This window comes from Crocuta crocuta, unplaced genomic scaffold, assembly GCF_008692635.1.
Source record: "Crocuta crocuta isolate KB4526 unplaced genomic scaffold, BGI_CrCroc_1.0 scaffold111, whole genome shotgun sequence".
NCBI classification, from domain to species: Eukaryota; Metazoa; Chordata; class Mammalia; order Carnivora; family Hyaenidae; genus Crocuta; species Crocuta crocuta.
In genome coordinates, this window is record NW_027527611.1 from 4,191,891 (window position 1) to 4,217,839 (window position 25,949).

General features: G+C 46.5%; 1 protein-coding gene across 1 annotated transcript in view; it reads left to right on the plus strand.

The window, feature by feature from the left end:
- TDRP (testis development related protein) overlaps window positions 1–25,949 on the plus strand; it is a 54,204-nt gene that overhangs the window by 5,828 nt on the left and 22,427 nt on the right. Inside the window, exon 4 of the mRNA XM_077771930.1 lies at window positions 5–85. Within this exon, the coding sequence (XP_077628056.1) occupies window positions 5–85 (81 nt within the window). The remainder of the gene's footprint in view (window positions 1–4; window positions 86–25,949) is intronic.

Genomic DNA, 25,949 nt, shown 5'->3' on the forward strand with positions numbered 1-25,949 from the left:
CGAGGGGTGGGGGGCGGTGGGGGGCGGTGGGGGCCTGCCCGGCGGTCGCGGCGAAGTGGGCGAAGTGGGCTGCGTGCTCGTTTGGGTAAGTATTTCTTTGCCTTCAACCTTTGCCTGCCCGGAGGAGGAGGGCAGGTGTCCTTCATCCGGAAGATCGAAAGCCGCCGGCCGGCCTTACAAGTTAGGAGATATGCTTGGAATGTTTAGAATTTTTTAATTAAAAAGGCTCCCAGGTGGGGCCTGTGTGCGTTACACATGTGTTCCCCTCCCCCCTTCCAGTGCAGCGTTCTTTTCCTTGTCTTATGAAATTTAGGTCAGAAATTCAGCTTTTTTGTTTTTTTAGTGACGTAGTCCTAAAATTTCCTTTTTGTTGTTAAATGTTTGGAAACTCCTGCTGCTGTTAAAGCTGTCACGGAAGTTCAAGACGGTTCCGTGTGTTTCCCCCGAGGACTTGGGAACGGTTCTCGGGACCGTGTCTGCTGGGCCTCCGAACTGAAGGGGCGCTCGTCCTGGCGCCGGTTTCGGGCAGCGGCGCCGTCCCCGCCCCCGGAGGGGTCTGGCTCGGCCGCGGCCCATCCGAGCTGCTCTCTCAGAGTTTGCTCGCTGGTAGTGTCAGCTGGTAGTGTCCATCCTCCTTCTGACTTTTCATTTCAGAATTTTGTGATTGCTCTAAGCAGCAGCCCTCGTAAATGTAGTAAATATAACGGCGAGAACTTCTATGTTGTTTATAAGTGGCGACAGGGTTAGTTAGTGCTGTAAATAATTATTGCTGTGTCGTTCTTTCTTGATGAACACTTAAACCCTTTGATTGACCTTGCTCTGTTCTGCTCCCATTTCTTGTAAGGAATCGTGAAACCTAATTTCTTTCTTCTTGCAGACTTGTCATCTTAGTTATGCATTTTTTTCTACTTTAGTAGACTTTATTCTTTAGGTACCCGGCAAAATTGAGTGGGAAAGACAGAGCTCGCATATTGTCCCTGCCTCCCCAGAGGCGCAGCCCTCCCCCCCTCCGGCCCCTTTTGTTGTAACCGCGAACCCGCCCCCAGGCTGCTCTGTCTCCGAGTGAGTGCTGTCCGTTGGAGTTCACTCTTGCGGGGGTGCGTCCGAAGGATTTTGGCAAATGTAACATGAAATACGTCCACCATTAGAGTACCGTGCACACTACCCTGTAAACCTCCGTGTTCCTGTTTGTTCCTCCCTTACAACCACTGATCTTTCCGGTTGTGTCCACAGCTTTGTCTGCTCCAGAACGTGGTATAGTTAGAATCATCCAGGATGTAGCCTTTTCACATTGGTCTCTCTTATTTCGCAGTATGTGATCAAGGCCCCTCCACGTGTCTTCACGGCTCGAGCACATTTCATTTTAGCCCTAAGTGTGGTCATTGTCTGCTTGTATCGTTCATCTCTTTACTGGAGGGCGCATTGCTTGCTTCCAGCTCCGGGCCGGTACGAATAAAGATTGCTGTAAATACCTTGGTGCGTGTTCTTGTGAGGACATGAAGTTTTACTTGGTTAAATACTGGAGCGGGACTGCTGTGTCGTAGGGTAAGATGCTGTTCAGTTTTGTAAGAAACCCCCAAAGCGTCCTCTGGAGTGTTCGTGCCATCCTGTGTCCCCTGCGGCGCTGGGACAGCTCCCCCTGCCCCGCGTCCTCCGCGCGCTCCGTGCTCTGGGTTTGGGCTGTCCTCACAGCTGTGGGTGGCGTCCCCTTGTCTGAATGTGCGTTTCCCTGATGACACAGGCTGTGGCGCGTCTTCTCACGTGTGCATCTTCTTTGGTGACGTGCCTGGTCTTCTGCCCCATTTCTTCACTGGGTTACTTGTTTCTTATTGTTGGTGTTGAAGAGTCCTTTGTGTATTTTGGATAATGGTCCTTTATCAGAGATGCCTTTCTCAAATATGTTCTCCTAGTTTGTGGTTTCTCGTCCTCTCTCACCAGTGCCTTTCACAGAGCAGAGGTTTTTCTTTTATTTCATTGTGTTTGGAAGTTTTGTGTTTTAATGTAGTACGTTGTCAGTTATTTTTTTTTTCGTGGATCGTGTCTTTTGTGTAGCATTTCCGAAGTCACGGCCACACCCAGAGTCACCTGGGTTTTGTCCCATGTCCTCTTCTAGGGGTGAGAGGTCACTGGCTGCTGTGTTATCAGGGGTGCGTGTGGTTTAATGTATGGAAACTCTTTGCTCTAGAAAACAGCCATGTTTACTGCGTCGGCCGGTTAGGCCTGCTCCACAGTTCGTTCCTGCGGGAAGACTTACCCCAGAGCCAGCTCTTCTTAGAACGAGCTGCTAACATTCAAGACAAGTGCCCTGTGCAACTTCTGCCTTCAGACATGGACCTCCAGGCGGGAGGGACCTGGGGGGTCGGGGGGCGTGTCCCAGGAGCAGGCCAGTCAGGGCTCTGGGCGGCAGGGCGGCTCCGCTGGCAACGCTGGGCCTCGCTCTAGAAGGTGTTAGCATTCCTCTCCTGGAAAATCAGGTCATGCGGCTATAATCCTCGTTTTGTGTAAAAAGAAAAAAAAATAGCTTAATATTAAGTTTTAGTAGGCTTGAGATGTGAGGCCTTCAAAATCAGTACTTGGATTTAAGTAAAGCCTGTTAGTTTTTAGCTGTAGAAAAAAAACTTTGAGCTGCTCTTTAGGCCCTGGTCTTTGTTGTCATGAATACGAGCTATTTTGCATTAGAATATAGCTAAAGTGTATAAAGTGAGTCATTCAGCGCAGTCATTTAATAAGGAGTGTTTTTTTTTAAATTTTTAATGTTTTTTATTTCTGAGAGAGAGAAGCAGCGTGAGAAGGGGAGGGGCAGAGAGAGAGGGAGATCAGAATCTGAAGCAGGCTCCAGGGTCTGAGCTGTCAGCACAGAGCCCAACGTGGGGCTCGAACCCCTGAACTGTGAGATCATGACCTGAGCTGAAGTCAGATGCTTAGCCAACTGAGCCACCCAGGAGCCCCAATAAGGAGAGTTTTTAATTTAATAAGGAGAGTTTTTTTTTTTAAATAATGTATTTATTTTTTTTAAACTTCCATCCAAGTTAGTTAGCATATAGTGGATAATGATTTCAGGAGTAGATTCCAGTGATTCTCCCCTACGTATAACACCCCGTGCTCATCTCAACAGGGAGAGACAAGTTTTGATGAGTCTAATGTTTATTTTTAAAAAGCCTGCTATGCATATAGTAAAAGACTTCTGCATGATCCATGTTGGCTCTTCTTCCCACCTTCCCACAGGAAGTATTGTGGCTTGTGTCGTACAGCTATCCATGAGAAGTGCTTATGCACACCCACAACCTTATGTTTCAAATCCTACATTTGCTTTCCTACTGTAAACCTCTTTCTGTGTTTTGCATTGTCCCCTCAGTAATTGGTGTCCCGTGGAGCACTTCCTGTTTAGGTGCAGTGGCTGAACGCAGTCTCGTTTTTTTTTTTTTTTTTCTTTTTTAAATGTTTTATTTCTAGGAGAGAGAGAGAGAGACAGCGTGAGCAGGGGAGGGTCAGAGAGAGAGGGAGTCACAGGCTGAAACAGGCTCCAGGCTCCGAGCTGGCAGTCAGCACAGAGCCCGACGCGGGGCTCGAACCCACAAACCGCGAGATCATGACCCAAGCAAAAGTCGGACGCAGTCTCGTTTTTAAGGCGGCAGTGTTTTTCTCTGAGAGAGTGCCCGAGTGGGGCAGAGGGAGAGTGTGAGAGAATCCCAAGCAGGCTCCGTGCCCAGACCAGGTGCTTGACCTTGGGCTGCACCTCAGGACCCTGGGGTCATGACCTGAGCTGAAATCAAGAGTTGGACACTTGACTGCCTGAGCCGCCAGGCGCCCCTTATTGGACGTCTCCTGGCGGACACTGAGGGTGCTGAGGCTTTTCTGAAGCGCCTGCCTGTCAGTTTTATGCAGGAGCAGAGGGGAGTTTGGAGCCACGCTACGCTGTGGGGGTTTAGGCCGTTCTTGGGTTGCTTTGAGCCAGGCTGCAAAGTGATTTAGCTAGCTTTAAATTAATACCTTTGTTTTACTTTAAATATTGTTTTTTTTTTAACGTTTATTTTGGAGACCAGGAGACAAAGGACCAAGCAGGGGATGGGCGGGGGTGGGGAGTGGAGACAGAGGATCTGCGGCAGGCTTGAGGCTCTGTGCTGACAGCAGAGATCCCAGTGCAAGGCTCAGACTCAGAAACCGTGAGATCATGACCTGAGCCAGAGTTGGCCACTCAACCAACTGAGCCCCCCAGGTGCCCCTTAAAGATTTTATTTTTAAATCAACTCTACACCCAGTGTAGGGCTTGAACTCACGACCTGGAGATCAAGAGTTGCATTCTCCACTGACTGAGCCAGCCAGTGCCCCTAGGTGTACATTGATGCCATTAAAAATAAACCTCTGAGAACTTCTGCAATATTTTCATGTTAAAGATTTTATTTTTATTTTTTAAAAAATGTTTAATGTTTGTTTATTTTTGAGAGAGAGAGAGAGCACACGCGCGAGAGACCTTGAGTCAGGGAGGGGCAGAGAGAGAGGGAGACACAGAATCCTAAGCAGACTCCAGGCTCTGAGCTGTGAGCACGAAGCCTGACATGGGGCTCGAACCCACCAACCGTGAGATCATGACCTGAGCCGAAGTCAGAGGCTTAACCGACTGAGCCACTGAGGTGCCCCCATGTTAAAGATTTTAAAAGGCTTAGGGTTGCCTGCGTGGTTCAGTCAGGTAAGCGTCCGACTTTGGCTCAGGTCATGATCTCACGGTTCATGGGTTCGAGCCCCACATCGGGCTCTGTGCTGACAGCCAGTTGAGAGCCTGGAGCCTGTTTCAGATTCTGTGTCTCCCTCTCTCTCTGACCCTCCCCTGCTCACACTGTCTCTCTCTCTGTCAGAAATAAATAAAACATTAAAAAAAATAAAAAAAAAAAAAGATTTTAAAAGGCTTACACGGTCTGTACGTATCCATGCCCCAGATCAGAGAACAGTCTTGGTGTCTTTAACATGCTTTGAAGGCAGCAAGCACCAAGGGGTAGCAAACCTTGGCCTGGCTTATGGGCAAGTGCTTCTCCTGCTGTGGTGTGAAGGCCCTGCGAAGTGTGCGCGGGTGTGAAGGCCCTGCGAAGTGTGCGCGGGTGTGAGGGCCCTGCGAAGTGTGCGCACCGGTGTCTGCAAGAGCAGGACTGCCGAGCTGACGGCTTATCTGAGCCCCGAGTTCAGGAACCGCCTGCCACGGGGCCTGGCATTCTCCTCGGGGGATGGCATGCTGGGAGGAGGGTGAGCTCTTCGTGTAGAATGTGGGCTTTGGGCTCCGGAGCTCAGGGGTTGGGGCGCTGGTCTGGGAGAATGTGGGCTTTAACCACGTTGAAGCACTGCCAGCTTGCTTCTCCCGCTCGTGGTACGTTCTGGGTCTTTCTGACACATGAAGAGCTGCTGCGTTGTTTTATGTGCGCGTATGTGTGTTTCACTGTGGTCGTAGTACTTCCTGGCATGGGTATATTGACTTAAACATTTTTTTTTAATGTTTTTATTTATTTTTAAGAGAGACAGAGTATGAGTGGAGGGGCGGAGGTCGGTAGAGAGAGGGCCACACAGAATTCGACGCAGGGTCCAGGCTCTGAGCTGTCAGCACAGAGCTCGACGTGGGTCTGGAATTCATGAGTAGTGAGATCATGATCTGAGCCAAAGTTGGATGCTTAACCAACTGAGCCACCCAGGTGCCCCAGTGTTTGTTTATTTTTTTAGAGGCGGGGGAGGGAGGGAAGGAAGGGCAGGGCAGAGAGAGAGGGGCAGAGGATCCAAAGTAGGCCCTGTGTTGACAACAGAGAGCCTGAAGCAGGGCTTGAACTCATGAACTGAGATCATGACCTGAGCCGAAGTCGGATGCTTAACCGCCTAAACCACCCAGGCGCCCCTGGATATCGTGACTTTTAAGAAAGCAGCCCCTGCTGATGATTTTAGGAGATTATTTCTAGTCTCTTTCTGGTACAACACACAGCAGGAGTCATTTCACGTGTCTGAGGTTGAATTTCTAAAAGTGGAGCTTCTGAGTCCGGGGCATATGCTTTTGTGATCTGATGGCCGTCTGTGAGCTGCTCTCCCAGAGACCATCTGTCACAAGGGCTTGCCGGAATGGCGTAGTGCAGAGAGTGTTAGACCTAATGGGTGAAAAGTGGTTTCTTTTCTTTCTTTTTTTTTTTTTTGAGTTTATTTATTTATTTTGAAAGAGAGGGAGAGAGAGCATGAGCAGGGGAGGAACAGAGACGGGGGAGAAGAAGAGAATCCCAAGCAGGCTCGGCACTTGAGCGTGGACTCCTGAACCGTGAGATCATGACCTGGACTGAAACCAGTTATCCGACACTTAACTGAGCCGCCCAGGCGCCTGGAAAAGTAGTATCTTAATTGGGTTTTAACTTCTGTTTTTCTCATGGATAATATTAAATAGCTTATGTTTACAAGCCTAAATAAAGACCTGTGAACCTTCCTCAGCAGCCCTGCTACCACATCCTGAGATACGTTAAACTATAGTCAGAATAATTGCATTTCCATGAAAATTCAGCCTGTCGTTTCAAATTTGGACACTGGTTTCTGAGGTGCCTTGCTTGAGTCTTAGCTCTGCCATTCGTTAGCCAGGTGACCTTGTACAAGGTACTTGGCTGAGCCGAGCTTCAGTTTCGTTTTTGAACTGAAAAGTTGGGATAAGGAGACGCTAACACCAACATTTATCGTCTGTTGTGTTAGGGCCTTGACATGGGTAGTGCCAACATTTGCCAGATGGAGAGGCCAGTCAGAAGGCAGGAAGGTGGCCTGGAAAGGTCATACAGCTAGTGGGTGGTGACAGAGACTCTCCTTGTGGGGCTCCTGGGTGGCTGAGTCGGTCAAGCATCCTACTCTTGATTCAGCTCAGGTAGTGATCTCATAGTTCATAAGTTCTGGGATCGAGCCCCACGTCGGGCTCTGTGCTGACAGTGTGGAGCCTGCTTGAGATTCTCTGTCTCTCTGCCCCTTCCCTGCTTGCTCTCTCTCTGAAAATAAATAGATATGTTTTTAAAAAAATGACTCTTCTTGACCAAACTTCAGTCAGACTCATCTGAGCCCTCTTTCCGGCTCTGAGAACATTGGTTAGCACTCAGAATGGACTAGTCCACGTTAACTCAGCCGGTGGGGCACAGATCGACAGGGTGGGAAGGTGTGATTCTGCATGTGAGGACAGCTGGCCTTGTGCTTATGGTGGGGACTTCTTGCATTTTCCTTACTATCTCCTAAAGAGTCCTCTAGAACCTAGACCGGCCCCTCCACAGAGAAAGGACTTTATGTCCACTGCTGTGTCCCCAATGCCAAGGAAAGTGCCGGGCCCCGAGCTGGTGTGCGTCGGTCAGTACTTGTGAGTGAATGGTGTGGGTGCAGGGTTTTCAAGGGACCACCTATGACAAATGCTGCTCAGAGAATTAAGTCAGGAAGGAGTCCGAGAATAGGGTGTGTTCTCACCGAGTGTGGAAGGAGAAATAGGAGTTCCCAGCCTCAGAAGATCTGATTCACTTTTATTTTTATCTTTTTTAATTCTTTTAAGGTTTATTTATCTTAGAGAGACCGACAGAGTGGGAGCAGGGGAGGGGCAGAGAGAGAGGAAGACACAGAATCTGAAGCCGATTCCAGGCTCTGAGCTGTCAGCCTGATGCAGGGCTCGAACCCACGAACTGTGAGCTCATTTCCTGAGCCGAAGTCGGACGCCAAACCGTCTGAGCCACCCAGGTGCCCCTGACTTATTTTTAGATACAGATTCATTTTGGGGCAAGCAGCTACTTCTGTGTAGGGTTTGTTGTACTGGACACTCATATGACCTAAATCACATTTAGTCAGCAAAACTACTTTTGTCAAATATACGTAACTGAGAATTACTCGTTGGAAGGGGAACAAGAGGCAGAGTTAGAAAGAAGGAAGAGAAGAAAGATCGCAGGTAAAACACTTAGTCTTTCTCCCTGGATTCATTCAGTTAACCTGTTTTTAAAATGTTTTTAAAGTTTATTTTATTTTTGAGGTAGAGAGCATGCACAAAAGAGTGGCAGGAGGGTAGAGAGAGAGCGAGAATCCCAAGCAGGCTCCACTCTGTCAGTGCAGAGCCCTGTGTGGGGCTCAAACCCAGAACCCACGGTCTGTGAGGCCGTGACTGGAGTGGAAATCTGGAGTTGGGTACCCTCAGTTCACCCGTCTTAAAAGAAGGCTTGAGGACTCTCTGAGTTTGGTGCTGCCTAACAGAGACATAATGCAAACATTTTCTAGTAGCCATGTTAAAAAAATTTTTTAAAAAGGTGAAATCAATTTCAGTGTAATTTTCAAAATACAGTATATCTGAAATATTATGTAAACAACATAAAAATTTGTGAACGAGATTTGCGCCCCCCCCCACGCTAAGTCTTTGGAATCTGGTATGCATTTTACATTTACCACCATGTTTCAATTAGGATGCTAACTTTTCATTAGAAACACTTGGTAAATATTTAGATTTCATAAAATTCTAAGTTGAAAAAGAGGACTTGTATCCAAGTTGTTCCAAACACACTTAAAAGTTTTCCAATAGCTGAGTTGAGTATCTGTTTTTATTTTGACATTTAGGGACACCTGGGTGGCTCAGTCAGTTAAGCATCCTACTCTTGATTTCAGTTCAGGTTATGGGATCGGGCCTCACACAATGCAGAGCCTGCTGGGATTCTCCTCTCTCTCTCTCTCTCTCTTTATCTCTCTCTCTCTCTCTGCCCCTCCTCTGTGTGTGTGCTTTCTCTCTCTCAAAATAAATAAACAAACATTACAAAAAGCAGACACTTAGATGCCCAGACACGCGGTTGCTCACTGCACGGCCCTCGCTGCGGTCACTGGGGTGCAAAGGCGCAGGGCAGCTCCAAGGACGCCCCCGATCCAAGTGGGCTCATCCGAGAGGGGCCATGGGTTCTTGCACTCGCCTGGCCTGCCCGGCAGGGGGTGAGGCCCACGTTCCGTCCTTCAGCACCGCGAACAAGGTGAGGACCCAGCCAGGCAGCGCGATGCCGGGCTCTCCCAGGCCCCGGTGCGCTGCTGTGAATGTTCTCCCCGGGCTGCCAGTGGTAAGCGTTTGGATTAAAATCCTTACTCCTACGAGTTTAAAATCCTAATGGATGTTTACTTTCACTGGTTTTTCCTAGAGCCTAAGGTAGCATGACTTCGAGTATTCTTAAAAAATGGCCACTCCGTGTCACGTTTGCAGGGTTCTGGCTGATAGGCAGACCAGAAGTCACGGAAGGGAGTCCCGCTCCCCTCTCCTGCTCTGAGGAAGCCTCTCTCCTCGCTGAGCCCTTCCTTGGATAGGTGACCCCAGGAGGTGAGTCAGGAGGTGTTTATCCTGCCTCTGTTAGGTCATCTGGTGGGAGGTGCAGCCTTCTTTGCCTTACGTCTGGGGTTTAGAGGTACAAATAGGGGCTCATCAGCTCCAGTTTTAGGGTTGAAAGCCAAAGGCTGGATGAAACTCAGGAGGGCTTTCACCTGTTACTTGAGAATCAATCAAGACCCAGATGGGGGACAGCCACGAACGTTTTGTAGCATGTGTCATTATCCTTTCTGTCCCGAATCACACCTTGGGCGAGCTCTTCTTGGTCTTGGAGCTGTGGGTGGTCAGATAACAGAGTCTCTGTCCCGGAAGTCTAGTGGGGGCTCTTCTGCCCCTCACGGAAACGGAGGAGGGACCCCAGGAGGTGGGGTAGGAGGGGGTCAGGCAGCCCCTGCCCCGAGGGGCCCCTGACGTGGGCCTTTCACCTTGCACGACAGTGACAGGTGTCTGTTAAGGGAAGAAAACGAATGGAGCAGACGGGAGAGCGGCACTCTCTCTACAGTCCTTACCGTCGGAACTGAGCGGCTGCTGTCCATTGGGTCTGCAGCTGGAAGGGAACCTTGACCCCTCTTGTGAGTGTTGCTGTGACGCACAGGAAGTGGACCCCATACTCAGTAGGGATGTGACTATGCCTCGGTTTGGGGGATCTAGTGCTGGTCCCTGCCACGTGCCGGATGCTGTGGGGAGCGCTGGGCGTGTGTCACTGCAGATCCTCACGGTAGCCCTGAGAAGTGGGTGCATGCAGCCCTTGTTATTTGCAGATTCACCTCCTCACTAAAACGTCTTCCTGGCTGTCATGGTCGTGTCCCCTGCGCACGCGTCTGGCTGCTGGCGGAGGCTGACCCGGCACTGCTGTGCCTTCCTGGTCCAGCTTTCACACTGCTAAGCCGGTGTCCTTTCTGCAGTCTCTTTGGTGCCTCATTTTTCGAGTTTTTGTATTTTTTACTGGTAGGTTTGCTTAGCGCTAGAGTGCAGTCTGGTGTCCTGAGGGCAAGAAGGCTGCGATGGGCCTTACAGAGAAAACGCCGGGGAAGTAAGCTTTGTCCGGCGTGCGTTCCCGCGCCTGGGCCGTTGGTTAAGTCTTGATGAATCAGTGTGTAGGAAAGAAGATGGCTTTATACAGAAACACATAAAACAAGGCTATGTAGTGATGGGTTGATGGAGGTGTGACCAGAGGCTCACAGAAACCTGGCTCTGCGTTTCCCCCAAGAACGGGGATTTAGTAGTTGTTCAGGGCTGCTTTTACCACAGCACTACCTCGAAGGATGACAGTCCACGGTATTTTACATTTGAGAAAACTCCCCTGGAGTTTGTGTGCAGGTTTCTCTCCATTTATATATGTGTATATGTGTGTATAGATGTTTGTGTCCGTGTGCATGTATGGATGTATGCATTTATATACTTGTGTGTATATGTAGTTTTTGAATAGGCTCCATGCTCAACATGGGGCTTGAACTCATGAGGTCCATGCTCTACAGACAGAGCCAGCCAGGCACCCCGAGTTTACACTTTTTTTGCTATACTATTTCTCTTACCTTATTAGGATATCATAAACTTTTTTTTTTTTAAATATTTTTATTTATTTCTAGGAGAGAGAGAGAGAGAGACAGCGTGAGCAGGGGAGGGTCAGAGAGAGAGGGAGACACAGACTGAAACAGGCTCCAGGCTCTGAGCTGGCAGTCAGCACAGAGCCCGACGCGGGGCTCGAACCCACGAACCGTGAGATCCTGACCTAAGCAAAAGTCGGACGCTTAACTGACTAAGCCACCCAGGCGCCCCTAGGATATCATAAACTTGTGATATTTTTCTTCATTTTCCAAATACTGATATTTTGTATGAAGAAAAAATTTAGGGCTTCAGAGATCACTGCCTGTGTTTTGGCTCAAATTCCAATGTAGCAAACCTCATGGTGTAGCTTTACTTGTTGCTGTCCTTACGTTTTGTAATACCGAGGATATTGATAGAAGCCTCGTGTGGGAGGTAAGCAGCCCTCTGGCGAATGAGCAAGTGAAAAGCGCTGGAACGCGGTGGGCAGGGAGCTGTCAGGACACCTACCCGCTTCTTCATCCTCCTCTTTCGTCACTTCACTGTTCACTTCACAGTTTGAGGAGGCGCGGAGAGGCCTTCAGCTGGCTCGGAGGGACGGGCACGGAGAGGGGCCCCGCACCGCCGTGCGGCCGGCAGGGGGACGCTGTGGGGAGGGCTGTGGAGGCCCCAGGAAGGACTTCGGACAGACCGCGTGCTGGTCCTCGGGGAGCACGGGGAGCACGTGTCTCAGCGGGGGGCCTTGCAGGCGACCTGCAGATGAGGCAGGAAGGACCGCAGCGTGGCTGTTGAGAGCCTAAAGGTCAGAGCCTGAAGTTTAGATTGAAGGGCCGTCCAGGAAAGGGGGATGAGCCGGTCAGTGAGTCTGCCTTGGGAGGTGAGGGTCAAGGGCTGAAGGGCAGCTGGAGGGGGCAGGACAGAGCCGGCACCTGTGACTTTGGGGGCCGTAGGGGGGCACTCCTGACCTCAGACGGAAGAGTCTAGCAGGTGATGTGGTGGGGGCGGGAGGCTGAAGTGCCCGTCGTTGGCAGCATCCTAGGAGACCTGTGGGGTCTGGCCCCGTTCAGAACCCGGATTCCATCGGTTGGGAAGTTGGAACCCGGGAAGGGGGAGCGGGCAGCAAGGTGTGTTGACAAAGCCTCGGTCCAGGAGTGGGAGGGAGGCAGATCTGGCTCCCAGTTTGTGTCTAGAATTTTGTGACCTGAGGCAAGTAGTTACTCTGTGTCCTGAGCCCTCTGTTACCGTGAAGGGCCACATAGTAAATAGTTTGAGCTTGTCTGGGGGCAAGGTGGTCTCTGTCCCCTCTCAGCTTTGCAGTTGTAGCAGAGGAACAGCCACTGAGTATGTAAACAAAGGAGTGTGGGTGTTCCAATAAAACTTTATTCACAAAAACACCTGGGCCAGGGTGCAGGCCATCGTTGGCTAGCCTCTATTCTTATTTTAATTTTATTGATGTGTAGTTGACATAAAATATTATACTAGTGGGGCGCCTGGGTGGCTTAGTCAGTTAAGCGTCCGACTTTCGCTTGGGTCATGATCTCGCGGTTTGTGGGTTCGAGCCCCGCGTCGGGCTCTGTGCTGACTGCCAGCTCAGAGCCTGGAGCCTGTTTCAGTCTGTGACTCCCTCTCTCTCTGACCCTCCTCTGCTCACGCTGTCTCTCTCTCTCTCCTAGAAATGGATAAAACATTAAAAAAAATAATAATAAAAAATAAAAAAATAAAATATTATACTAGTTTCGGGCGTACCACATACTGATTCAACATTTCTGTGCATTGGGAAGTGACCCCCACTATGAATCGAGCTCCCAGCCATCACCATGCAGAGTTGTCACAGTGTTACTGGCTGTATCCCTGTATCCCTGTGCTGTGTCTTAATTATTCTGTAACTGGAAGTTTGTACCTTTTTCCCCTTCCCCTGTTTTGCTCATGCCCCCTCATTCCCCTGTGCCCCCTCGCAACCACCAGATTGTTCTCTGTATTTAGGAGTCTCTTTCTGTTTTGTTTGTTCTTTTTTTTAATTAGATTACACATAGAGGTAAAATCATACAATCTTCATTCTTTATCTGACTTATTTCACTTAGCATAATATGTTGTAGTTCCATCCATGTTGTTGGAAATGGTGACATTTCATTCTTTTTTTTTTTAATAGATGAACAGTATTCTTCTGTGTGTGTGTGTTTGTGTGTGAGTGTGAGTACATGCACCACATCTTCTTTACACATTCATCAATCAGTGGACCCTTGGGCTCCTTCCATATTAGCTATTGGAAATAATGATGCAGTGTGTCTTCATCTATTTATATTTATTTAAGTAAAGTTATTATTATTCATTTTTAGGGATAGAACTCAGGAACCAGCACAGGGAAGAGACGCAGGGGCTGGGTGTGGGGAGAGGGGTCCAGAGCTTCACGGCTCCCTGTGGACACACCGACCTCCGAGCTCGGGAAGACCAACCACAGCCACTCTGGAGGCTCCCCGGAGCCCCGTCACTTAGGAGACTTTGTGAGGGCTCTACCCCCGGGGCGTGGTGGGCTTTGGGGGGGCGTTCCCTCCCCCGGACATAGTGGGCTTTGGGGGGTTCCACCCCCGGGGCGTGGTGGGCTTTGGGGGGGCGTTCCCTCCCCTGGACATAGTGGGCTTTGGGGGGTTCCATCCCCAGGGCATGGTAGACTTCGGGGGTCCCACCCCCGGGGTGTGGTAGACTTTGGGNCCTGGACATAGTGGGCTTTGGGGGGGTCCCACCCCCGGGGTGTGGTAGACTTCGGGGGTCCCACCCCCGGGGTGTGGTAGACTTTGGGGGGTTCCACCCCCGGGGCGTGGTGGGCTTTGGGGGGTTCCACCCCCAGGGCGTGGTGGGCTTTGGGGGGGTTCCACCCCCAGGGTGTGGTAGATCAAATCACTGGCCAGTTTCCAGGGCTCTTCTTCCCAGAGGTCAGGGGAAGGGACGGGGTGGGCTGCAGGGTTGGCTTTCCGCTGAGGTGCCCTCGCCCCCTTTCCGGTCCTGCGTCCGTGTACACAAGGCTGTGCGTTCTCAGGAAGCTTTGTGCTAGGAAACTAGGACAGAGACTAAATGTTTTTTATTTTACCACACCCAATATTTGGTTTCTTATAAAAACATATGGATTTCAAATTAGGCATTCTGTCAAAATAGGTAAATGATTTCCTTAACTTTAAAAGTGATAAAAATCTCTGTATATCTCTTTGTTTTTTTCCTTCTTGCTTTTATGCTTAGAAAGGCATTTCCTTCCCTGAAGTCAGATTTCTTCTAGTTCCTTTATGGCTTCATTTAAAAGGAATAGGTCTTTGATCTCTGTGGAATTTATTTTCCTCTCTGTTATATAAATAAGGATTTAACATTTCCCCCCTCAAAATAGATTAGCAGTTGTTTTAAATCCATTAAAAAGTTGTTCTTTCACCCTCTTTTCATGCCACCTACTGTCTACTGAAACTGATGAGGTTTTTTGGGGTGATAGTGGGGTTCGTGGTGTCTGGAGCCAACGGCCAAGAAAGAATTCTTGAAGACGTCTTTGGTGCAAAAAGGTGATTTTCTTAAAGCACGGCGACAGGGCCCGTGGGCAGGAAGAGTGGCTCAGGGCCCCGTGGGTATTTGGGAGGTTGGGGGCCAAGTCCGGGGGAGTCTCCAGTGAGACTTGCATATGCTGCGGAAGACTCCCCGGATCCCGAGGCCTCGCTGTTGTCCAGCCGGGGCGGTCTGCCCTCCAGCAAGGCGTCGCCTTTAAGATGGGAGAGCGTTCCTGCAGAGATGTTTTATCTCCCCGCCTCAAACATTTGCCAGTGGGCTGCAGGGTGTAAGGGATTTTATCTGCCATCTGCTTCTGCCTTTGTTCCCAGGTCGCAAGGAGTGAGACTTCATGTTTCTGCACGGCTTTGCCAGCACTTGGTGCTGTCAGAATGGTTGGCATTTTGGCCGTTCTGACAGTTGTATGTGGTATCTTGCTGTAATTTCCAGTTGCCTGATGACACATGACATCTGATCTTCCTTTCCTGTGTTTATTCACCGTCTTTATGTCTTTAGTTAACACTGAATGTATTTATTGATATAAATGTGCCGTGTGCCCTCTGCTGTTGATGAGCACACACAGTTTCACTAAGACAGTGCCTGTCAGCCGCATTCCTTGTGACTTGTGTTTGCACACGGAGGTGGGAAACGGCGCCTGGGGGCTCGACAGGCTAAGCGTCTGAACTCTTGATTTCAGCTCAGGTCATGATCTCACACGTCGTGGGATCGAGCCCCATGTTGAGCTCTGTGCTGAGTGTGGAGCCCACTTGGTGTTCTCTCGCTCGCTCGCTCTCTCGTTCTCGCTCTCTCTCTGTCTCCCTCCCTCTGCCCCTCTCTCCTTGTGCTTTGCCTTTCAAATAAATAAACAAAAAAAAAAGTGGAAAACAGACCTGTTTTTGTATGAGAAATAGGAATTCACACCTTTGGTTTTAGTCTGTTTATTTTCTTTGATGAGATGTTTGTTTAAGTCTTTTGGATCCGTTTTTAAATTGGGTTTTCATTTTCTTGTTGAGTTTTAAGAGTTCTTTGTATATTTTGGACAATGGTCCTTTATCAAGTTTGTCTTGCAAATATTTTCTTTTGGTGTATGGATTTTCCTCTCATTCTCTTGAATTTTTATCTTTGTTCTCCACTTGCACTCCCCTGAGAGCTATGCCCTAGTGCGGCACGGACAGGAGTTCACTGTGTCTGGGGGACCTGGGGGAAAGCGGCTTGGCGGGGGGGAGGCTTGCATCTGAGTCTTCCCAGGCCTGTACGCCTTAGGGCCACAACAGATGCCACCCCCACCCCATTAGGAAACCCCCTACCAGACAAGTAGAGCAATTCAAGAAGAGATGTCATTTGGCATTCCAGTAATGATGTTATAATCCTCACTTATTCAAGTCTTCTTTTTAATATAGTTTACCAAGGCAACGTGTAACTTTTTTTCTGAATATTTTTAATGTTTTTGTTCTTGTGAGTGGCTTTTTTTCTGTTGTCTTTTCCTGTAATAAAGCAGTTTTTTTTTAATATTTAACCACTTCCTTAGGTGTAATGGTTCTTCATTTGATGCTTTTCCATTTTCTTGTAGTATAGTCTAAATAATAATAAATGTAATTTCCTTTTCCCGTAGTTTTAACTCATTTCTGTGTTATGCCTTGTACTGATTAGAACTTCCAGAACATTCCTGAGTAATTGTTCGGGAGAGCTGCTCTGTGTTCTTGCTGACTTGGGTGGGCTCTGCTGGACACCTCGTTTGTTTTGATGGGACCTTAAACATGCTAATATACACAATATTTTAATACTGGTTGTATTCAGAGAGATTTCATAGTATTACAGATACAGTTTTGGTTTTTGTTGTTTTGCTGTCTGCTCAGAGAGGTACTGAAAGTCAGGGTGACGAAGGGAAGGGACTGACAGATTTCATCTGCAGCTCTCCGGTGAGTCAGAGGCTCCTGCCGTCTCTCCGATGCCTATGCTGTGTGGGCTTGGGGTGGGGGTGGGGGTGGGGGGCACTAGTAACGCCTGCACCAGGCCCTGAAACCTGACCAGCGTCCCCCGTGTCTGTGATCTTTCCTCAGAGTTGGTAGCTAAAGCATAATTAATTCTGAATTGTAAAACTTCCTTTTCTAGCTTTTTCTTTTTGGGTAAATTCCATCAAAGTTCAGATCCTTCATTTTACAAAATGAGAAACTTAATTTTAAGGTAACTCTTGAGGGGGTGCCTGGGTGGCTCAGTCAGTTACCGACTTCGGCTCAGGTCATGACTTCACGCTTCATGGGTTCGAGCCCCGTGTCAGGCTCTGTGCTGACTGCCAGCTCAGAGACTGGAGCCTGCTTCAGATTCTGTGTCTCTCTGTTTCTCTGACCCTTCCCTGCTCACACTGTCTCTCTCTCTCTGAAATAAAAAATAAAAATAAGAAAACAAATAAACTATAAAAAATAAATAAATAAGGTAGCTCTTCAGGGGCTCTTCAGGGGTGGTGCACTCAGGTAGGCATCTGACTCTTGATCTCGACTCAGTTCATGAGCTCACAGTTTGAGGGTTCGAGCCCCACACTGGGCTCTGCGTTGATGATGTAGAGTTTGCTTGGGATTCTGTCTCCTTCTCCCTGCCCCTCACCCACTTGTGCTCTCTCTCTATCCAAATAAATAAACTTAAAAACAGTTTTCTGAAGGTAGCTCTTCCTCCTCAGGAGCAAATACTGCCCTGCCCATGGTGTGAGCCCTGGAGGGGGAGGGGATCTGGCTGTGACGGGCACATTGCATTGGCTCACTCAGCATGTGCTGCAGGTACTGGTGGGGCCTCCTCTCGTAGAACTGGGAAGATAAAACTTACATTTCCCATTGTCTTCGGGGGACAGCCAGACTCCCTGTGCCCCAGTTGCCTGGGAAAGAGTTGAATTTGGAATGGAGTTTATTGGGGCGGGAGGGGGAGGGAGCTTGACGTTCTAACGTCTTGCTCACATAGCCCATCAGTCCTGGGCTGGCTTGGTTCTCGTGTTGTCACACACACAGGTGACATGTTTTCCTGGAGTCGTCAGACTTCTCAGAGGCACTCCTGATTTCTCAGGACGGAGAAGTCTGGTCTCGAGCAACACTGAGGACACCGTTGAGGAGCAACCTCCTGTCCCCCCGGGAGCTGGTCGTGCGACGGAGGGAGGCACGGAGGCCTCTGTCCCCTCTGGTTGTCTTCACTTTCTTGATAGCATCCTTTGAGGCACAGTTCTGTAAAATTAGCATCAACTCCAGTTTATCTCTTTTTTTCCTTTGTTGCTCATGGTTTTGGTATCTTCTCTGAGAATCCTTTTCCAAATACAACCTCATGAAGGTTTAACCCCTATGTTTTCTTTTAAGAGTTTTATCATTTTAGTTCTTACATTTAGATCTTTGATCCATTTTGAATTAATATTTGTATATGGTGTGAGGTAAGGGTCCAACTTCATTCTTTTGCTGGTGGCTGTGTAGTTTTCAGAGCATCTTTGTTGCAAAAGACGATTCTTTTGCTATTTCATGGTCTCAGCTCCCTTCAAGAAAACCAGTCGACCTTAGATGCCTGGGCTTGTTTCTGGATTCTAGTCCATTCATCTATTGATTTATTCATGCGCCAGTGACACACTATTTTGATTACCATTGCTTTGTAGTAAATTCTTTTTAAAAGTATTTTTTTTATTTGAATGTCATTGACACATAATGTTACATTAGTTTCAGGTATACAACATTGCGATTCAAGTCGTTTATATATTATGCTGCGCCGCTCACCACAAGTGTATCTGCCCTGTCACCACAGAGCACCACTGTAATCCCTCTGGAGTGTTTTTCATCCCCAGGACTTCCTCATCCTAGAACGGGAAGCCTGTACCTCCCACTCCTCTTCATCCATTTGGCCTCTCACACTCTTTACTCTGGCAGCTGTCAGTTTGTTTTCTGTATTGGTGCTTTGTGGTAAGTTTTTTGTGAGTGCTTCTCCCCCCCCCCCCCCTTTTTTTTTTTAAAGATTATTTTGATCATTTGGAATCTCTTGTGATTCCATATGTTTTAGAACAGATTTATCATTTTCTACAAAGAAGTCAGATAGGATTGTGATAAAGGATTGGATTGAACCTATAGCTCAGTTTGGGGACATTGCTATCTTGACAATGTTATGTCTTCTGATCCATGAGCATGGTATGATTATCCATTTATTCAGATCTTTTAAAACTTTAGTAATATTTTGTAGTTTTCAGGAAATAAATTTTCATGTTTTATAAAATTATTTCTAAGTATTCCTTTTGATGTGTTTTTAAATAGAATGGTTTTTTAATTTTTTTTGATCATTACTGGTGTATAGGAACACAACTGATTTTTATATATTGGTCATGTGTTCTCTCAATTTGTTGAATTCTTTATTAGTTGTAACAGGTTTTTGGTGGATTCCTTATGATTTTCTATGTAAAAGATGATGTTATTGCAAAGACAACTAGTGGTACCTCTTTCCAATTTGGATGTTTTTTATCTTATTTTTTCCCATTGCCATGCTGCCTCCTTCAACACACTGTTAAATAGGAGTGGCAAAGTTGGCATCCTTGTTCATTCTTGAGCTCAGGGAGAAACCTTTCAATATTTAATATTAACATTTCAATATTAGCTGTGGGTTTTTCTCAGGTGCTTATTGTCAAATTGAGGAAGCCCTTTAAAAAAAAAAAAGCAGGGGCGCCTGGGTGGCTTCGTCGGTTAAGCGTCCGACTTTCGCTTGGGTCATGATCTCGCGGTTCATGGGTTCGAGCCCCGCATCGGGTTCTGTGCTGACTGCCAGCTCAGAGCCTGGAGCCTGTTTCGGAGTCTGTGATTCCCTCTCTCTGACCCTCCCCTGTTCACACTGTCTCTCTCTCTCTCCTAGAAATAAATAAATAAATAATTAAAAAAAAAAAAGCAAAGCAAATACTTAAAATTTATTGCTGCCATACTTACGGCCTACAGTGAGTTTTATTGTAATTATATATGAAAATTGTACTTGAAGCTTAAATGGACTACTTTTAATTTATGTGTTTAAATAACATTACAGAGTAGGTCAGAATAACTGACTTTGTCCTAATAGTAATTAAATTTGAGTCATAAAAACACCTAAAAATTATTTATTTATTCTTAGACTTTTTTTTAAAGTTTTTTTTGAGAGAGAAAATGAGAGAGTGCATGAGCAGGGTAGGGGCAGAGAGCGAAAGACAGAGACAGAGAGAGGGAATCCCAAGCAGGCTTTGCACTGTCAGCACAGAGCCCAGTGCGGGGCTCAATCCCAGGAACTGCGAGATCATGACCTGACCCGAAATCAAGAGTTGGATGCTTGCCAGACTGAACCACCCAGTCTTAAAATAATTTCTGATTAGAAAAGTTACATATGCTTTAAGTAGGGCATTTATATAAAATATATATACACATATATAAGGAAAAAAGTAGTAGTAGTCTGTAGCCCTCTACCAGGGGAAAGTTATGTTACTGGTTTGTTGAGTATTGTTATCATGAAAAGGGTATTGGATTTTGTCCAATGTTTTTTCTTCTCTATTGAGATGATTATGTAATTTTTGTTCTTTATTTTCATGAAATGATTGTATTACTGATTTTCTAATGTTGAACCAACTTGAATTCCTGGGGTAATTCCCACTGAGCCATAGTGCATAATTCTTTTTAATTTTTGTCTGCTAGTATTTTGTTGATGATTTCTTTGTATTTAGAAGGAATATTGGTGTATTTCTTTTCCTTATGATGTCTTTGTCTGATTTTGGTATGAGGGTAATATTTCCATTAGAAAATGAGTTAGGAAGTGTTTCTTCCTCTCATATACTTTGGAAGAATTTGTGAATAGATGACATTCTTTTAAATGTTTGGTAGGATTTGGTGGTGAAGACTTCTGGGCCTATGCTTTTCTTTTAGGGTAGCTTTTAGATTATAATTCAGTCAGTCCAGTTGTTACAGGTCTATTCAGATTTTTTGTTTCCTTGAGTCCATTTTGGTAGCGTGTGTCTATATAGGAATTTGATCTGTATTATATAGTTTGTGGATGTATAGTTGTTTTGAGTTCTTTATTCTCATTTTTTAAGTTTTTTTTAAACATTTAAAAAAAATTTTTATGTTTATTTATTTTTGAGAAAGAGAGTGTGAGTGGGGGAGAGGCAGAGAGAGAGGAAGACACAGAATACGAAGCAGGCTCCAGGGTTCGAGCTGTCAGCATACAGCCTGATATGGGGCTCGAACTCATGAACTATAAGATCATGACCTGAGCCAAAGTCAGATGCTTAACCAACTGAGCCACCCAGGCTCCCCTCATTTTTTAAGGGTTTAAAAAAATTTTTTATTCATTTCAGAGAGAGCACGAGAGAGTGTAAGTGAGGGGGGCGCAGAAAGAGAGGGAGAGAGAGAATCCTAAGCAGGCTCTGCATTGTCAGCTCAAAGCCTGACTCAGGGCTCGAACTCGCAAACCATGAGATCATGACCTGAGCCAAAATATAGTCAGACACCCAAGTGACTGAGCCACCCAAGAGCCCCATTTTTCCTTTTGTGTTTTGTTCTGTTAATATGAGTCTATATGGGGGCGCCTGGGTGGCTTAGTTGGTTAAGCATCCGACTTTCACTTAGGTCATGATCTCACGGTTCGTGGGTTCGAGCCCCGCGTCGGGCTCTGTGCTGACTGCCAGCTCAGAGCCTGGAGCCTATTTCAGAGTCTGTGTCTCCCTCTCTCTGACCCTCCCCTGCTCACGCTGTCTCTCTCTCTCTCTCTCTCTCTCTCTCTCTCCTAGAAATAAATAAAAATATTAAAAAAAAAATGAGTCTATATGTCTTTAATTGTTGTATCTTACTGATGGTAATCCATTTATCATTATGAAATTTCTTTTTATCTTTAGCAACTTTTGAAATTTTAATGTTTCTCTTATCCAGCGGTGTAACTGCTCCATTTTCAGCTTGTGTGTGTGTGTGTGTGTGTGTGTGTGTGTGTGTGTGTGGTTGCTTTTTCTATGATCTCTCTTCCTTTTACTTTCAATCTCTTTTATCTTGAATTTAGGGTATGTTTCCTATAGGCACCCTTTAGTAGGATCAGTTTTTAAAATTCAGTATGGCAATCTCTGCCTTTGATTGATTATCTAATCCACTTACATGTAGTAGTATTATCGCTATAGTCCGGTTTACATCTGACATTTTACTTTTTGTTTTCTATGCCCCGGGCTTTTTCATTTCTCTATTCCATTCCTTCCTTTTGCATTGTGTGTATTTTCTCAAGTAACATTCTGATTTCTTACAGTTTACTGTCTGTAGTGATTAGTCCAGTAGTTTCCTCCCACCCACTTCTTTGTGTCGCTATGGGCAGATACATTACACACGCATTATATGTGTCTATGTTACGGACCCGACTTTATATTATATACATAGTGTATTATACACTTTAAGTTAACTATAAGGAGGAGGAAAGGGAGGCCTTTGCACCGTGTTTTCCACGAAATGACACCTGTCCTTACCATGCTCTCTGTGTCCCTGGGGGTCTGCTCACTGTGTTACTTGCTTTCAGTCTGAGGGCCTGCCTTTGCGTGCTTGTGAGGCTTGTGAGGCAGCGCATTCTTTCAGACTTGTTTATCTGACGCAGTCTTGATTTCATCTTGCTTTCTGAAAGAAAGCTTTAATGGATAAGGATTCTTGTTTGACGGCAGTTGTCTGCTGGTGCTTTGAATGTGACACTGCGCTGCCTCCCGCCTCCGCTGTGGTCCCGGGAGAGCCCGCTTTCCGTCTGACTAGGGCTTCCTCGGTCCTCGGTAAGTGACCGATCATCTCTCAGAGTTTTCGAGACTCTCTCTCCCTGCCTTTGTGCGGTGTGGTAACAAACACACTGGAGCTCCAAGGCCCCTGAGATTTCCCAAATGTAGGAGTGTTTGTTTTGCTAACGAAGTGACCGCAGATGAGGACTGGTCACCAGCAGGGCCGGGCCTGTGACAAGAGACCGGATTCCCAGTCACCTCCCCTCCGGGGAAGGGCTCGGGCTGGACGGCGAACCCTAGCGTCTGGCCGGTGATTTAGTCAGTCTCCACCCGAGACCTGCTGGAGCTTTGTGGCTGGGGAGCCCTGAGGGGCAGGGGTGGGGGTGAAGAGCGGCCCGCCTCCGGAGGAGCGCCCCCCCCNCTGTGTGTCTCTTTCTGTGGCCGTTGCCCAGCTGACAACTGTAGTCTTCTGTCTGCAGGTTTCCATAGTCTGTGAATTTTTCTCCCAATTCCGGCACCAGAAGGGGTGCTGGGAGCCCTGCGTTCACATCTCTTCCCTCCGAAGTGGGGGGCCCGGGACGCCCGGGGTCCGGCTGTGGGCCGGTCACCCTTGCAGGCCAGGGCTTCGTGTCAGAGCGGCGTCCCAGCGACCCGGTTTTGTCCTGGGTGTGGGTCTGTGCTCTTCCAGCTTGCGCTTTCTTAAGGCTTCTATTCTACGCATGGGGTTTGTTTTCAGCAAAGTCGGTAACGTCCCTCGTCCTGGGGCTTCAGTTGTGCGTGCGCTGCCCCCCCCCCCCCCGTGGGCCTGCGAAGTCTGTCTGTACTGACCCACCTTCAGGCCTGGGGGTCTTTAGTCCCCAAGTTAAGGCCTACTGCTCAGACGCCCCCGGTGAGCTTTTACTTCATTTCCTGTGCTTCTCACCTCAGAACTTCCCTGGGGTCTTCACGGTCAGTCTGCGTCTTTCCCGGTGTTTTCTGCGTGGGGCAGCGTTGCCGTCATACCTTTATTTACTCTCTGACGTTTCCCTCAGGCCCGTTAGAACATGTTTATAATGGGGCGCCTGGGTGGCTTAGTCGGTTAAGCGTCCGACTTTCGCTCAGGTCATGATCTCGCGGTTCGTGGGTTCGAGCCCCGCGTCGGGCTCTGTGCTGACTGCCAGCTCAGAGCCTGGAGCCTGTTTCAGTCTGTGACTCCCTCTCTCTCTGACCCTCCTCTGCTCACGCTGTCTCTCTCTCTCTCCTAGAAATAAATTAAAAAAAAAAAACATGTTTATAATGGCTATTTTGTAGTGCTTCTGCTGTTAAATCCAACAGCTGGGCGCTCGCACACCTAGCTTTTGTGTTAGTTGTTTTTTTGTGTGTGTGTATGGGTTGCTCATACATTCTTTTCTTGGCTGCTTGGAAAATTTTGGAAAGTGGACATTTTTTAAAACTTGTATCTATTTATATATCTATTTTTGAATACTTAGAGACCTGTAATGATTAAGGAATTTTCTTTAGTGTTGTACCATTTGTTTTAAAAAAGAGTTGCATTCAGTTCAATTAATCTTCACACTCATATTGTGATTTGCTAAGAGAAATGCCAGTTGTCATGTCAGTCCCTGAAATTCATTTTACAAGTTAAGAATTCAATTTTCTAATTTTAATTGGTATCCCTTCCAAATGAGATCCAACAGCCTGGTGAACAAAAACCCCACATAAACAATATCTAAATAGCAAGGAGGGTAATGAAATAGGATCATCATTTGGGGGTGCACATACAGGTCAAAAACGTGATGATAAACGGACCCCTGTTTATTTTCATTACTTTTAAGAAGTGAGCATGGAAATAAAATCTTTATTTTCAGTTATTACTCACCAATAAATAAGACAAGGTTAGATCCAGCTTTAGGTCTTGGCATAAAGTGGACTAAAAGGCAAATTTACATCTGTCAGGTACAACTAATGGACCAACCTTTTCAAGTTCACACTATCTTGAAATCTTGCAACCTATGTGGGATCACTCTATTCCGGTGACAGAAAGCCAGCAATGGCTGATGCTGAGTAGAGCTTGTGAATGGTCTTTAATAGGAGGTGTTTTCTGTGTGTTGCTAAAAAAAAAAAAATCAGGAGGTTTATAAACATGTTATGTGCTCAGAAACAAGATACTTGAAAGTCTAACCGCAGTGATTTAGGTATGTGTATGTCGCAGCATTCAGAGGGGTCAGTGGCCCATATGGACTAAGTTCATCCTGGTCTCTGGGGAGCTGGTGTGTTTGTCAATATAAAATTGTGTCGGACGTCAGCAGTGCACACGTGCTCCGTGCCATGAGACGCAGGACACCAGCACGAGTTATCCCTCATTAAAACCAACCATCTCCTTCCTAAGAGGTCAGATGGCAGGGAACTAGATTAATAAATCCAATCCAAATGAACAACTCGTACTGTACAAATTGTCCTTTAAAAGTGTATGGGAGGATGAATTGGCTAAATATCTTCAATATTTAAGAAACTGGGCATTACCATACACAGGAAGAAAATACTGAGTGACAAAAGATCTTTAAACTGTGCATAAAATTCCTTTCCTGTTTACCAATAAATGTGGCATAAGACCTAAAACAAAAAAAGATCCTAGAAAATCTGCTTGATAGTTCTTTTCAAGTATGTTCTATAAGTGGTGATGCTCCCACTCGAGGAATCCGCTGACCTAATTTTCTAATGGAGGAAGATACTCAGCACTTCTGTGGAACAGTCATCTGTCAACTTAAGATCAAAATTAATAGCAACATAGGCAATTCAGAAACAGTAAGATTTTTGGTATATATTTCATGGACAGTGTTGCTGTTCTAATCTTATAAAAGTAAAGCTGTCTGCTTTCCAAATTCCAAAAATTAACATATTCCACTAGCTAACCATAGAGACCGGTGCTGTTTGATTTCTTTAGAAAAAGGGTTAAAGGGTTGTTGATTATGGGAGAACAGTTTTGATTTGGCACCTTTCACACAGATCACACTGAGCAGCCACACATATTTTACAGAACAGAATAGTTTACATCTTACCCAGTAGCCACATCAGCTCGTCCCACCCACCCTTTGGAGGGGAAAACCCCACAGCCGTAAAATGACTTCTCTGATAGGATGTGTATCAGCAATAAGTAAGTTAAACTTTCGCCAACAAGGGGTCTAGTTTGGTTTTTAAAATGGGAAGGTCGTATGTTTTAAAAGTAAGTATAGTTGAAATTGTGAATCAATTATAAACTTAAACCTAATGAACCATGCAGGAGCAAAGGTTAATAAACCAGTGTGCTTTGAATTTCTTCAAGTACTGATATTTCTGTATATAAAGATGTAACATATATAACAGCTATCGTGAGAAGTGAAGAAAGATTTCCCCCTGAAATGAAAATATTAAAACTAAGCTAAAATACATAAAGTAGTATTAATATTCCACACAGCATAAAAACTTAACAAATCAGAGCTTACATGACCCAGCTGGCCATGTGTGAAAAGGCAAAGCAGGTATTAAAACTGATATTATGTCTAATATGTAAAACCAGTCTGTAATTAGGAGAACATCTAAGTCCTTACTAAAAAACACAAATGGAGATAAAGCTTTAAATCGGTGCAGTGTTCACACCTACATGTCAAGTTTGGAAGTGCATATTTGCAAGCAGCAGTACGAAAGTGTTCATGAAGAATTTCTAATTTCTGAAAACTAGGAAAGCATCCCTGCCCCCAATACATTTCTAAATACCAACCTGACCGCCATACTGTTACTTCTGTGCAGCAAGAGAAGTTCAAGAAGTTCAAGAAGTGCAGTCTTTAGGTGTGAGTGGTATGAATGACAGCCTCTCCTCTCCTCTCCTCTCCTCTCCTCTCCTCTCCTCTCCTCTCC